Source organism: Sebastes fasciatus, chromosome 20 (genome assembly GCF_043250625.1).
Source record: "Sebastes fasciatus isolate fSebFas1 chromosome 20, fSebFas1.pri, whole genome shotgun sequence".
NCBI classification, from domain to species: Eukaryota; Metazoa; Chordata; class Actinopteri; order Perciformes; family Sebastidae; genus Sebastes; species Sebastes fasciatus.
Genome location: NC_133814.1, coordinates 16,872,505 through 16,888,206, shown reverse-complemented (window position 1 = coordinate 16,888,206; position 15,702 = coordinate 16,872,505). Strand labels below are relative to the sequence as shown.

Genomic DNA, 15,702 nt, shown 5'->3' with positions numbered 1-15,702 from the left:
CAGAGCATCCACCCCAGGCATGTCGATATCTAAGAGGCAAGCAGCTCTAGCATGAGCAGCTGAACTTTAGTAGTTAGCTAAAGGCATGAAGTTTTTCAGGAGGTCAGCGGAAAGGTTGAAGATAGGGAGGTGTACGTTTTTGTGGTCACGGGGTTAGCGAGCCAGGAAAATCAATGAGTGTTGGGGATTGAGCAGAATTAGTGAGGTGATCGTGAATGCCCCCGGGCCATTATTGGCACAGTTGTTACTTTTCGTTTTGGAGTCGGGCATCGACATCATCTACATATTGTTATGAAAATGAAAATTTGAAAAACGATTTTTTAGATGGAGAAGCCTTCCAAGTTTGTGTGCTCATGAATACAATATCTCCCGTGGTAACCGTTCAGCGCCGGAGCTAATAATACACGGCTGACCCTTTTTTGTTTATGCGCTCGGTGCAACAACACAGTTAGTAGTCGTCATGGCTCTGGAGCTCACACAGGAGGACGATTTTCTTTATCACACATATTACATCGTCAAGACAGAGTGTCCCTCTGAGTCACATTTGACATTTGATCAGTTCAATTACTTTTATGGCATGTAATAAATACCATCTAGAACAGTAACTCAAAGTTGGCAAGCCGAGGCCTCCTTGGTATTTTGCCCGTTTAAGTTAAGCACGTCTTAAAATAGCAGGAGTCGACAAGGCTGTTTATTTGAAACAGAAACCTTGTCAAAAGTTGTGTTTAAGACAAAGAGCTCGCGATGACAGCGTTATTCTGAACAAAACAAGCCCGGCTAAGGCCCTCCTTATCTCTCCCTGCGATGCTCGTGTTATTTTTATACCAAAGAGTTCAGGGGCCTCTTCTTACTCTGTTATTTTAGGAGACGCTGAGAAAAGAGTCCCGACTCCTGTGAAGTCATTAAACTGGTCGTAGGCAGCAGAAAAGCTGCAGGTAAATACTTGAGGTTTTATCCTGCTATGAGTCATATGGCTGTAAATACTTACCACCTCACATCCACCTAAACTCCTGCTGTACGATTCCCTTTTAAAGGAAGTTTGAGAACACGCAGTAAAGTGTAACGGTTGCAGCTCCAACTTTTCAGAATGCATTAGTGATGTCATTTTACATAGATTTATGTTGTAATGCATATATTTTTTAAAGAGTACCTATTATGCGTTTGTGCTTTCCCCCTTTCCTTTAGTGTGTTATATAGCTTTTTTTGTGCATGTAAAAGGTACAAACTGCCCAAACTGCCTGAAACGCCTTGCTTGAAGTCCCGCCTTTTCTTCCGCAACGTTGTGATGTCACCAAGTATCACATTTGCGTAAAACCTGCCTAGCGACTAGTTTGGCACGCCCTCAAACAAAGCTAGTTAGAGCAGAACTGGAGTGGAGTCTGAAGAGTTTGGGTTTGGTTGACTAATCACAACCGAGTGGTCCAGCTGACCAATCAGAGCAGACTGGGCTTTTCGGGCTGCGGAGCTAAAACAGAGCGTTTCAGACAGAGGGTGAAAAGAGGTGCTGCATGCACAGCCGGTATGAGAAAAATAAAGCATTTTCTGAACATTTAATGTTAAAAGATGTCTTGTAGAACCAAAAATACAAGTATGCACTTGAAAATGAGCATAATATGTCCTCTTTAATTAGATTGCCCGATGATAAGTTGGGTTCTAAAATTATCTATTATAATAGCAAAACACTTTTGTGTTTTATTTTTGGCAAAATAAATTCAAGCGTCTATTTTTCACAATGTACACAGAAAGTTGTAGCCTAATACAAACAGTCAGGCGCGCAACACTAACAGGCTTGGAACAAAGAGGCAACACCAAAAACAGAAACTTGCTGTGGGGCGAAAACAAAACTTGAAACAACAAAGATGGACAACCAGTCAGATGGAGAAAAATAAGCTTGCATATCGCTGAAGACCAGATCCATTCACAGGAACACAAAGTAGTGACCGTACCTATTGAGTATTAACGTGGAAAGATGCTACAAAAATGCTTGTAACTGATAGATTAGTGAGATGTAAAACGAAATGTGTTTCATGTCGATGAAAAAGTGACATTTACATTACCATTAAATTTTTTATATTATATTATGCTATCCATCATTGGATTTCTATTATATTTTCTTCACAGATGGGCCTTGGGCCGAGGAATAACCGATTAGATTTGGTCATGATTGGGATCTGAGGTTTCTGCCCTCAGATGGCAATTTAAGCCACAACTAAAAGTGAAGTTAAGAGACTCGTCCAAACGTCTAAAGGTGTCTTTTCAGGGTGAAAACACAGTTGGATTTGATGATAAATAACTCAGTATCTGAAACTTTAATGAACCTCCTGGTTTCTCTCTTTCTTCGGGCTTTAGTTCTGAGCAGGAGACAGAAGAACGGAGCAGGGGGAGCGCTATTAAACTGACGTCGTGATTAGGACTGACACTGATCAATATGAGAGAATATATTGTAATATTTGTGGTCATATTGCCCAGCCCCAGTGTGATCCGTTTGATAGAATACACACAGGCTGGTAAGATCAGAGGCATTGCAGCATCGCCTCATAGGCGCACACCTCGCTGTTAGCGCAGAGTGATAAAATTGAATGTGAAATGCAGCTTGTATGGTTGCCGCTCCTGCCATCCTGCTCCGCCATCCACCTCTGACTGAGGAGGAAGTGGGATTGAATGTTTCCTTGGTTTGCATCATACTGGCTGTTGTTACATATAGAAAAGACAGATTACTGTGGACAGCGTCGTGAATGCCAATGATAACCCCACACGGACTCCCACTGGTGTCACTCAATCAGACTTTTTTTATTTTTTTCCAGAAGATGTAGGCCTGCATGTTCTAGTACTTGATCCTCTTATCAATAAATCGTGCTGTAAACGGTAGTTTCTTTTTGTTTACAAATGCGAAGAAGCACCTTGATCTCCCCCCGTGGCCGAAGCGCTAGCAGGCTGCACTGGCAGTGATAAGAAGAAGCCGTGGATTGGCCTGCTAGATAACCGCAATCTGAAGTGACCCTGAGACAGTTGAAACAACAATGGAAAGACAGCGAGAGATAGAGGAGGGGAAATATAGATGGCTGTGTTGATAAAGCCTGTTAGAAAGTTGTGGACGAGAGATGGACAGGGACGGAGATGCAGACAGACGCTCTCATCTCTCTGGCTGGAAGGCTCAGTCGAGGTGGAACGCTGGAGGATCAGCCGAGAAAAAGAGGAAGTGACCTCACGCAGGCCGGTCTTTCTGAGGGCACGCTGTATGCCCCTGTTTACCATGCCCTCAAAGGGGGCCACGCTAGGACCCTTTGAAGTGCCTGACCGCCCCGCAGGCAGCCTCAAAACCTGCCGCCGCTGAACTTTTATGCCATTGGCTGAAAGTTATTCAATATTTATCCACCTATTGATGTGTGTTTTTTTGAGGGAGAGACTCCCAAGAAACATTTTTATGCCTCACACAGCTCCTGAGGGAAAGATCACAAACAGTCCTCTTGCTTTGTCAACTTGCCTCTTTTTATTGTGATGTTTTAATTTGTGGACTGGGAAGAGGATACTGAGCAGGAAGTAGCTTAAAGCTGGTGGCCGAATTTAGGAAGTGGAGTGTGTATGTTTTTCTTTTTTACCACACCCAGTGACACAGCATAACATACCAGATTGTTTTGTAAATCCACTACTTAAAGTGTGCGTGTGTTGATAGCGTCAACAATCCTGCAGTAAAGGAATCCAGGCTCGTGTTGGGGATGTCATGACATTATTTGGCTGAAAGGTATTAAACCGTCTCATCTGGCAGTCATGTGATCAAACTTTTTTTTTAAATAAAGAACAACACCTCTAGAATGAGATATATACCGTATATTAGGGCTGTCGGTTCTTTAAAATATTTAATCGCACATTTTTTATCTGTTCAAAATGTACCTTAAAGGGAGATTTGTCAAGTATTTAATTTATTTAACAACAGTGTGCTGTTGAAAATGGCCATACCAGTTTTTCCTCGCCAAAATTTAGTGCAAATTTCGAGCATTATTTAGCCTCATTCGCGACAAGCTAGTATGACATGGTTGGTACCAATGGATTCTTTAGGTTTTATAGTTTCATATGATGCCAGTATCTTCACTCTAGCTATTAAAATGAGCCCGCTACAACCTAAAAATCACAAGTTGCGTTAATGCGTTAAAGAAATTAGTGGCGGTAAAATAAAGTTATACATAACGCGCTATTATCACGTTAACTTTGACAGCCCTTATATACATATATATATATATATATATATATAAGCATTTTAAACATTAAGACGTTCTTATTGAATCCCGTTTACCATTCTGGGAATTGGGGCAGAAACATGCAAATGTTAAGAGCATACACACACAAACTACTTCCCTGACATTCACGTGCATACACACACGTACACACACACACACGCACACAGCCTCAGAGTCTAGAGCCGAGCCCTGGTCGAACAATGTCTCCATTGTTTTGTGGGCTTTCACTGGCAGCAGGGGACGGCTGGAGTGTTAACCATTTCCCAACTGCGCCTCGCTGTGTGTTATTGTGTGTGTGTGCGTGTGTGTCAGAGGTAGTGAAGCATGGGCACAGGGACGAAGAGAGGGAGGGCACTTGCTCCAAGTGTATGGTAATTAGTGTGGAGGAAGTGATGGAATCTGGCCATTTTTATGGCCTGCAAGACCTCCCACCTTAGCCTTTACAACTACTGAACATGCTTATTTTATTCCCATTCAGTCTCTGAAGAATGTGTACTGGAGAGAGGCGGTGTGAAAAGAGCTGACGTGTTTTTGATATAATAAAAACTAACAGAGCCGAGCGTTCAGAAAAGACACGCCACAATGACTCTGTGGATCCCAACAATGGGCCAAAGGACTGGACGCGCATGCGACTGTTACTCTAGGTTTGCGTTTAGAAAAGACAGATCCAGGATCACATTCACCTTCCCTGACCGCGTCTCTGTCCGTTTTCGTGGAGCGGGGATAAAGGGGGCTTCCTGTGGTCTGAATGGGCCGTGCACCTGGGTTAGCCAGACAATTGCCCAGAACTCTGGGACGCCTGGCTTCCTCAGCTGTTAATGAGCGACCCCGTGGTCAGCAGGCGCCACCCACACACCGTCCACAGGCTTCACCTAGAAGGCTTTTTCTATCCTGACTTATGCCGACCTTAAACTGCTCTTTCCCTCTGCATTTTGAGCCGTTTTCCAAATAACCTCTCCCCCGCTTTTGTCTTCTTTCTGTGCATGCATCCATCCACCCTTAACCTTTGCTGCAAGGAAGCTCATATCTCACCCATTTATTTATTTACTGTTGTGGTCACTTTTGGCATGTAGGATTGATATAACAGACATACATTATTTCTCAGTTGAATTTCCAGACTGTATCATTATAGATATTGATATGGAAATCTTAATTTACAAATACCATCGTGATTAAAGCCCAGTTGTTTTGGGCACGTGACTCAGACGTCAGATAGAGACCATTGTGCCCGTCAGCCGTCTCTCACTGTCTTCTCCAGACAAGACTTTCGTTCAAGGGGTCACGCTGACATCATCGCCACTGACCCGGGCCAAAATCTGAAGCCGTCGAGACGTAGCGTCAGGCCCGGGCTCCGTGACAATGAAAATGAGAGCACCTCGGTCACTGCATCTGTCCAGCAGTCTGGACGGCCGCTTGTTCCCACAGACAATCCACTCAGTGTTGGCTTAGTCAGCAATAGAACCACAACAATGACTGAAGAGTCTTCTCGCTACTTTATGGACTTAACAGAACACCTAAACACTTTAAAGGGACAGTTTGGGTGTTTTGAAGTGGGGTTGTATGAGGTACTTATCCATAGTCGGTGTATTACCTACAGTAGATGACGGTCGGCGCCCCCAGCTTGGAGAAACAGACAGGAGTACCGACACAGGAGCAAAGCAATACAGTGCTGTGACGGGGCCGGCAGAAAAACACATTATAGCCACCTAAAAGAAAGGCTCACATAAAAAAATGTACATCCGTTTAAGTGTACGCTATATTTAGAATATTTTCACTTCTTTACCTTATTATCAGACAGCCCTTTCTGACGGGGAACTGAACTGAAAGTGAAACTTATCTATGTTCTCTACAAAGCCAGCAGGCTCAGATGAAAAAAAAAGTAAAGATACGTTTCAGTTCAGTTCGCCGTCGGAAAATATTCTAAATATAGCGTACACTTAAACGGATATCTTTTTTTTTAGGTGAGTCTTTCTTTTATGTGACTAAAATATTTTTTTTCTGCCTTCCCCAGCAGTCTATTGCTTTGCTCCGGTGTCGGTGCTCCCGGTTTCTCGATGCTGGGAGCACGCCGACCATCACCTACTATAAGTAATACACCTACTATGGAGAAGTACCTCATACAACCCCAATTCAAAACACCCGAATTACAAACTTTATTACTCCTTTCAACCTTGACAAGGGCAGCGCAGACCAGATCCACTCCTTCCTTTCTTACCTTTCACAATAAAAGCCCTTGACATATAATATTCGCAGAATTTCGTATTTTCATGTTGTTTTTTCGTTATGCCCCCAGTTTCTAAAGGCCTTAAGGAGCCTCTTCATTACAACATTTTATTCTAGGAAATGTAAACAGCAGCTTTTTGTATTGACTATGTGTGTTTCTGTGTGTGTGTGTGTGTGTGTGTTTGTGTGTGTGTCAGTGTGTGAATAGCTCGAGGGCCATTGTCGTCTATTTTCCTTGCTGTGCTATTTGACCGTTAAATAACCCCTGTTGAACTTAAGCCACCTCAGGGAATGTGTGACTCTGTGTCGGACACGCACATTTAAAAGGATAACACATACTATGTGTAAGTGTGTGTGTTTTACCAATAACCACAGTGTTCACTGTCTAGCTGTTATGGAAAGTTATCAAGCTGGCCCCGGGGTCAAGCACAAGTACAAATAGATCCCAGTGATCTCGCTGCAGAGAAAGCGACCTGCACAGTAGCTTTCAGGTCCCGGAGCCCTTCAGTAAACTAAAGGCCCTGTTGCTTTTCTCTGCATGTTCTGAGACTTCCACGAGCATGTCCTTTCTTCCTTAGCAAATCAATAACTCCCTTCACTTATTTTTCTTTCCTCTTTCTTCCTTTCCTGTCCTCTATCATCTCCTGACATCTCTCAGAAAGATGTGAATTTTTGCTCTTAGGAGCAGTAGGTGCAAATCTGCCAGGTTAACCTCCTCCTCTAAAGAAACTTGTATTTGAACAGCTAGTAAGACACAACAACTTCAATTTTAGTGCACACAGTGAAGCGATAAGAATAGCAGACATGGCTGCTCTGGGGACCCGTAGTCCGCACAGTTTGTTACTTTCATTTAGAGATGTTCCGATACCGATACCAGTATCCGAAATGCGTCCGATACTGCCCAAAATTCGGGATCGGGTATCGGCGCCAGTCTATGTACTGATCTGATACCATCATTTATTAACCCAGAAAAAAACCAACTTGTTTAACAGGAAATCAATTATTCTTCGCCGCTCCAAGACAGTAGCCTTCACTGTGCTGTCGCCCTGGATGTATCATGGTTGCCGCTGGCAACCACTGTTTTAGAGCAGCGAAGAAGAACTGATTTCAGCTAGTTTGTCAGGTAACGATAGCAAACAACAATAGTGTGGTGTTAATGGAGAGAGTGTAACTGTAGTTAGAGCCATTTGGCAATATTTCAAATAATAATAACTGTCTTTTTTATCACGCTGGTATCGGATCGGTACTCGGTATCGGCCAATACCACAAGTTCAGGTATTGGAATCAATATCGGGAAGGAAAAAATGGTATCAGAACATCTCTACTTTCATTTACTTACATAATTGCACTTTAAACATCAAGATCAAGTGAAATGAGTTACTCTTCTGTGCCGGATCATGATGCGACAGTGGATCCCCAGACCAGCCGACTGCTCCTCTGAACGGATGCTGAGGAGATGAGGTTACAATGTCGTACCAAAGTGAAATATTGTTTTAACAACCAGCCAGCCAGTACAAACAGCCATGTAACCAGCGCAGAGCCAGTGTATCCGTGTTAGATTAATAATAATGGGGCCGAACATGCACCCAGGAGAAAGCTGAGCCAGCAGAGACGAGGTAGTAGTTTAAATAACTAAAAAGCCAGGGGATGCTTCATTTCCACCAGGGAGGGATTTTTTTTTTGCATAAAACCTGGCCGGCTATAGGATTGTGTGCAGATGTGTGTGTGTGTGTGTGTGAGCAGGAGACGGAGAGCTGATATAATTGTGTGACTTGGGAACGTCCATCTTTGCCTTTCAGGGGCCCTTCTGCTGGGAATTCCCCGGACAGTCAGATCTGAGCCTTCACCAATTTCATTTGGTGAGAGACCTTTGAATTCCAAAAATATCTTGTTGGATTTTTTTGGCTGATTCCACACGCAAATTAACAACTGATAATTGATGATTTTTTAAAACACAAAAATGAATGAATAACCTAAATTCTGGTGATGATGATGATGATGATGATGATGATGCTGATGCTGTGTTGTTGCTTTGTGCTATAATTCAGTGCTGCTGCTTTGTTGTTGCTGCTGGTGTGCTTTTTTAAATGTCTGACAAAAATGTGAATCCAGGTGACGGGATAAGTGCTTACTGTCCAGCTTCACGGGGTAGTCGAGGTGCTTCCTTGTTCAGCTCTGTTTGGCTTTTAACTCATTTCTGTGTTAAGGATTCTGTTTGCTTTCTTTTATTTGTCTTATGACTAACCGTTCTGGTTTAATGACATCCTTTTTAGCTTTGGGAGTTATTGTGGATGTGTTTGGTTTGAATTAGCCTGCAATCCTCCAGCAGGAGAAGGATGTTGTGTTTCTCTGAGAAGCTGTTTTGCGGTCTTTATGAGCAACATCTGGGCCTGAACGTAAAACATGATGGAGCAATAACACACACCGTTCATGTCCACTGGTTGATAGGAATGTCACGATTCTTTGACTTTTTCGATTTAGATATGTCATTGTTAGACTATGTAGTCGTAAAGATCAACAGATCATTGGTTTTATGCCCTGACAGCTGTTGTTTACACTTTAAAATTCTTCTTTAAAAAGAGAACTGAACTCCGTTTTTATTTAGAAAGTGTTTAAAAAATTAGACTACAACAGTGGACAATATAAAAAGCTGCGTCTTTTCAATATCATTATCTGTGTGACCCACCTCAGTACATAGTGTGCTGTAATCCACAAAAATACGGTTTTGTTGTCATTTACTGTTAAATCGACGATCCTGCTTATGATTTCGATGGTCTAGATCGGAAGCTAATTTCGATCCATTTCCTATTTATAATCGGAATCATGACACCCCTACTGGTTGAAGATTTTGGACACACCGCATATCCTCTAATTCAAATTCCTCTGTCATTGTCCTGCAACTTTTTATTAAAGAAAATCCCCTGAATACAAGCTGTAATTTAAAGAACCTAAAGGTAAAGTCAGTCTTGATTTGACTGCAGATCTGACACACCGAGGACATCAGCGAGCCTTGTTTTGGTTCGCTTCAGTCCGTCTGTGTGAAGCTGGATAGACGCTGGCAGTATGAAACCCAAAGGGTAACTTATTAATCTCCTCTGAGGTGACCGTGGCTCTGTGGATTGCCTACTTGAATTGTTTGACTAATCAATTGCTTGTTGATTTTGCACACTCCGCAGGGCCTTTGTTGCCAGTTGTCTAAAAAGAAAAAGAAAGAAAGAAAGTAAAATGAGGCTTTCTTGTGCAAATAGTCCTCTAGGATTTTTAAAAAAGAAGCAACAAAACAAACCTCCGTCTTCCCATGTCAACTATCTGCCTCCCTCTCTTATACAAGCACCTTTGCTAGAACTTGTTTGACAAGGTCTGGCAGGATCACTGTTGGGTGTGCCTGTCTTTCTGCGTGTATGTTTGTGTCTTACAAACACGCCTTTGTCTACACCAGTGTATATGTAGTATCGCCGCGTCTAAGGTGTGATCTGAGTTTTAGACGACAGGCAGTCGGAGCTGGGTCAGGTCAGGTTATATGTTTCGTGTGTTTGCATACAACACTGTGAACTTGTTTAACCCAGAGACGGATACTGAGGAAGAGGAAACTTTTAGAGGGATGTGGTAATCATGATTTGGTCATGGTTCACTTGCACAAAGAACTAGGATCAAGGTTCAGGAGTGATATTGATAAATTATCTGATTTATGATGGGACCACTCCTAACAGAGCGACGCTCGAGTGCACTCGTCTTCCTCCCAAGATAGCGCGATCAGCGGCCGGCCTCGTGAGCGACAACAGCAGCTCCCCTACGCTACTGTATTAACACAGGAGGCCCGTTTCACAGGGAAACTTGTTTTGACAGAACTCCAGGTGTCTCATTGTTGGTGCTGGCATGGTTCAACAGATTTACCAATTAGCACTGGGCTGAGGGCACAGGGAGGGTGGGAGGAGGAGGAGAGAAGAGGGGAGGGAAGAAATGAAACGGGGGGGGAGAAGAAGAAGGAGGAGGGAGAATGGATGAGGCGGATTTGGCCACAGTGATGGAATGAGGTTTTGAGTGAGAGGTGCTGGTAGGGGAAGGTGTGGAGGAAGGAGAGGGGGGGTGGGTTGTGACCATACGGAGGCAGGCTGGAGTAAGGCGATCCGTGACCTCGTTTTTTTCCCAGCAGCAGTATGGAAGAGCCACAAAGAGGAGGGGAACTATGTAGAAACAGAAGAAGAAGGGGGCAGGAGGAAAACGTGTTCTCAACATACACCTCATCTCAGCTGAACTTTTCAGCATATATTTAGGTAATTTGTCAAAGATAAACTCCTGATTCTGTTGCTACGCGTCGCTAAAACACACACATCCGTCTGCAGGAGCGTCGGTTTGTTTTCGCTGCAAGTTCCCCCCGTTGGCTCGCTGTTCTCACTCCGGTACGAGGCAGAATTGTGTGGGATTAAACACAATGTTATTACTCTCACTAACCCTCTTTTGTTATGCCTCAGAAATGTCTGCTCCTTCTTCCCAGGAAGTTTTGGAAAGTGAACTTTTGAGAGTGATTTAGTGAATATCCCAGGGGTGGCCTGCAGAAATTCTTTGGGCTCTTGAGTGTTATGACACTAATTCACACACGCGCACATGATGAAGCGTGCATGTGCTGCAGGTAGCACCGTGAAATCACCGACCGTTGTTTAGTCAAAAAACAAGGGGGCTGAAAATATAGAACTAGTTCAGCGATATTGTGCTTCGTTCAAAATGACAGCCGTTCTGAAGTTGAGAAAAGTTCCACTTTTTAGAGGAGCACGCTTTATTTTGTGTGTGTGTGTGCATATTTGAGCCGACCAATCACAACAAAGGACTGTCTCTCTCTATATGTAGGAAGCTGTCAGTTTACTACAACAACAACCAAAACTGTGGTAGCAGAGGAGACGCTGTTTGTCTGATCTTTTAGTCTTTAGGCAGTGCATGGGATGTCTTCTTTTGGAGTCACTGTTCACTGTTGTCTTTAGGGAAACTAGTGACCTGGGTTCACAATACAGTCGCTGCTTAATGCTAGACTTTTAAGTTTCAAATAAAGTCACAAGTCATAGAAAACGTTTTAGTGGTCTCCAGGAGAACTCTTGTGTATTGACGTGCCATAATAAGGCCTTTATATGAACAGTGTGTAACATTTAGGGGGATCTATTGGCAGAAATGGAATATAATATTAATATTTATGTTTTCTTTAGTGTTTAAACACCTGAAATTAAGAATCGTTGTGTTTTCGTTAACTTAGTAGAGCAGTTTATATCTACATAGGGAGCGGGTCCTCTTCACGAAGCCGGTCGCCATGTTTCTACAGTAGCCCAGAACAGACAAACCAAACACGGTCTCTAGATAGGGCCATTCGCGTTTTCACGTAGTTCTCCTACACGCTTTGCACACAGGAAAAGTTTCAGATGGTTGCAGTCTGCAACCTCGCCACTAGATGTCGCCAAATCCTACACACTGCACCTTTTAAGATTACGCAGCGTTGATGTGAGCTAGAAAGCTTCACTTAATCTTTATAAATGGTCCTAACACTTCTTATTTTCCTATTATCACTGAGCAGGACTGAATTCAGTAGCACCAGGAATGCTTTTTAAATAAATATTTAGGCTTGGACACTTGAAGCCTAAATATTTATACCAGTGTTGATACCCATATCTTGTGGGCACCCAGGACAGCGCTAAGATGGATTAAGGGCGCTTTCACAAGCCAACATTTAGTCCCTTTTAAACAAACTCTGGAGCGGTTCGTTTGGGCAGTTGTGAACGCAATAATCATACTCATTTGATACTTCTGCAGAAGTAAAATTTTTGCTTGACATCTGGGCCGAAGAGAACATACCGAATATGCTAAATAAAGTCCTAAAAACAGTGACATTTATAAAATAATTCAAGATAAACTGGAGGAGGAGGGATTCATGAGTACAGTAGACCAGTGGCGAGTCACAGTGAAAAAAACAGATAGCAATATTTCAAAGTCTGCGATTCCCTCTCGAGATGAAAAAGATAAATTTGCTCCTTTGTACCCTCAGCAAATTAATTTTTAAAATTTGGTCCGCTTTAATTTGCACTTCGAAACTGAACCAAATTAAATAGAAAATGAACCATGAGTATCAATTTCACTCTGATTCGGACTGGCCAAAGGAACTATTTGTGAACGCGCCCTAAGACATTATCATTTAAGAATTCAACCATGTACCTCATAGCAATCAATAATCAGAAAAGCAATTAATAATAACACTAGAAAAGGTGTTTCAAAGATGCACCAAACTGCGTCCTTAATTATAAGCTCCAGATCACTACGCCGCCTCGTGACTCCCTCTGGTTTTGTAATGACTTTGGCGTCGAGTGATCCCGCAATCGCTATGGCGACTGTCTGTTGTATATATTTACTTATGATTGAGAGTGATGGAGACAGCTCTCTGGACAGGGAGAGTAGATAGGGACTAGAGTGCATGGGGAAAGATGGGGGGGAAGAATATGAAACCCCCGCCAAATTCCCCAAAGAACAAATCACAGTTATGGATGAATACACTGTCACAGTCAAATTTTAACTCTGTGGATGTGTGTGTGCGTTGAAGACGGTGGAATGCTGAGTGATTCCAGAGAGCACTTAAGCCGCCTTGAATTCACTTTTCTGTTCCCGCCCGCGTTATAACAGCAGAGGGGCTTTTCTTTGGAGTTTGCAGGGGTAAACACGGGGTATATGCTTTCTGAGTCATTTAGCATCGTCCTCACCGTCACCTCCCTCATATATTCTAAACAATGTTTTCAGGTTTGTCGGGCCAGCCTGAACGAGACTAACCCCCCAATTTATTTGATTTTGTTCCTCTTGGCAGTTCCACGGAAGACCTATCTGAACTTTTTCTTGGATTTGTTTGGCTCCGGTTTTGATGTGCGTGTTGTTATTTTTTTTCCTCTTCCAAGTGTGTGTAGTCGACGGTGCCTGAGCGCCAGGCCCTGCTTTTGTCTCGGCCCAGGGAAGGAATTTGATGTGAGACTTATTTTCCTACCCAGTCAGTTTCTTTGAGCATTTCCAACCCCCCCCCCTGCTGCTGTTTTTGTTTTGTTTTTTCTAATAGTCCTGGAAGTTTGGGACACTTTCTTTTGAGGCAGGTGATTCGACTGCTCTCGCATACCTGTGCAGGTGTGCACATGCTTTCGTATTTACTCATCCAGCCTCTCCAAAAAATGTACTCTAATTGAACGGCCTGTTAAAACGTCACTGGAATCAGTCATGTAATAGCAGGAGGGGAAGTGTGATGGGGTGAAAAAGGAGACGTGGATTCCACGAGATTAAGGAGGATCATCATACTCGACGTTCTGGATGAAGGCAGAGACGGCTCAATCCTCGCGCTATATGGTTTTTATTATTTCATGGGAGAGAAGTCTGAACTAATGTGTCAGACCACTTTTTCCCTCATCAGCGAGATGTGCTATATAGCATTGGCCAGACGTCGCCTTGCGAAAAGATGCAGAGAATTGCATGCTGGGAAAAGAATAAACAAGCCTGTCACCGAAGTTGTGGAAGAATCCTTAGTGCAGCGCTTCTGTCAAAAAGCAGCTTCCATTTCATACATTATTAACATTACCTAAACGCATTATTTGTGTATTTATTCATTCATTTGTCTTGTTAACATCCTCCTGGAGTAAGATAAACAGCGCGGCCAGACTGGCTGTGTGACAGTTGTGTGTGAGATTTGAATAAAAAGCCCGGCAGCGTGATTGGAGCGAGACAGGAGCGGATTCTATGGACACCAGACTTCCTCTGCAGGCTCATTAAGGGACAGTAAGGCGACGATGTCGAATCGGCGCGCACTTTACCGGCCTGCCTTTCCCTTTGAACAGCGTCGCCCTCTTATCTGCAACATGCTCTGTTCCTCCATAACAAGACGCTCCCTCTCCCGGCGTGCGAGCACACACACACACACACACACACGCTCTGTCTGTCTCGCTTTACTCTCTCGTGCACACACGTTCTGCCTACACACACACACTCCTCGCACTTATTTAGTTTGTGTAGACAGAAAAACTCTTAAGTATGTGGCTTGTCCACAGAATTTTGGCAGCTTTTGTTGTATTTTCTCCTACGCTATCGAAAAAGCCTGGTACTTGTTTTTTTTTTTTGTTCGTTTTTTTTCTGCACAGACATCACAAATGGATATTTTAATTGGAACTTTTGGCACTGTCTCCATCTTGTGTTGGAATGGCAGACAAGTGAGTGGCTGGCGAGGCCGGGGACCGGGCTGATTGGTGTGTAGCGAGGCGTGCCTAAATCAACTGGCAGCATGAATAGCTCGCTTGATTCTCACTGGCATTCACTGGAATCCATTGCAGTTTTTTTTTTTAAACAAGATTCTTTCTTTGGATAAAGTCTGGAAGAACCAACAAGGGAGAGAGAGAGAGAGAGAGAGAATACCTCCTGCCTCCTTGAAGCATGACTTCCTTTTTGTTTTGTCGGTGCAGTTTACTTGCCTTTATGCCAACTCACTTTTTGGTGCTTTTTGTTACGTCAGGATAAAATGGCCAACCCATGTTGTTGCTGTGTTCCAGCCATTCACTCTACAACTTGGTTTTGAAATTGAATGTGCTCGTGATAATTGAAATAATCACATAATGAATTATCAGTCTACTAACACTAACGTGTTGGGATTAGTGCAGAATAAAAAAACAAACTGATGGAATCAGCCCTGAAGATAATTTAAGATATGTGCTTTGTTGAAGTGACACTCAGTCTTAAGACTGTGTGGCAGAGTTAGTCATGACTCTGTTATGCACCATTGTGTTTGGACGTCTTAAGCTGTTGCAAGAGCTTTAAGAAATAGTGATATCATGCCAGGGATCTTTGTGCACGTTCAAGTTCAAGCAAGCAAATGAGTTGAACAGAGCTGATAAAACGTGCGTACATGTGATGTGACGGAGGTAGAAACCTGGGTAGATGCTCAATATGGTGCATTTTAGCTTTTTTTCCCCCGATGCAATCATAAAGAGACAACAACTACACCTACTGTTTCTGTTCCAGAAGTCATCGACAATAATTCAGAAAGATTAATGCTTAGAGATTAACCCTTTGAACCCTGAAATAGAAATGGTCCGCCAGTGCCTACGTTGGTATTTTTGCTTATTGTGACGTCATTTTTTGGAATATCTTCAAATACTTCATATCCCTAAAATCTGCACAACCTAAGATAAAAGGTTATGTCAGTCAATAAACCGTAATAATTGATAAAAGTATTGAAATTGTATCATAA

The 15,702-nt window shown here is 43.0% G+C and overlaps 1 protein-coding gene across 26 annotated transcripts in view; it reads left to right on the top strand.

Moving 5' to 3' along the window:
- Window positions 1–15,702, top strand: part of tcf7l2 (transcription factor 7 like 2) — a 97,974-nt gene that overhangs the window by 36,075 nt on the left and 46,197 nt on the right. For 15 of the 26 annotated variants that reach the window (XM_074621043.1, XM_074621047.1, XM_074621040.1 and 12 more), the window contains exon 5: window positions 8,258–8,317. The exons of the other annotated variants lie outside the window; for them this stretch is intronic. In XM_074621043.1, coding sequence (XP_074477144.1) covers window positions 8,258–8,317 — 60 coding nt within the window. The remainder of the gene's footprint in view (window positions 1–8,257; window positions 8,318–15,702) is intronic. 26 annotated transcript variants of the gene reach the window in all.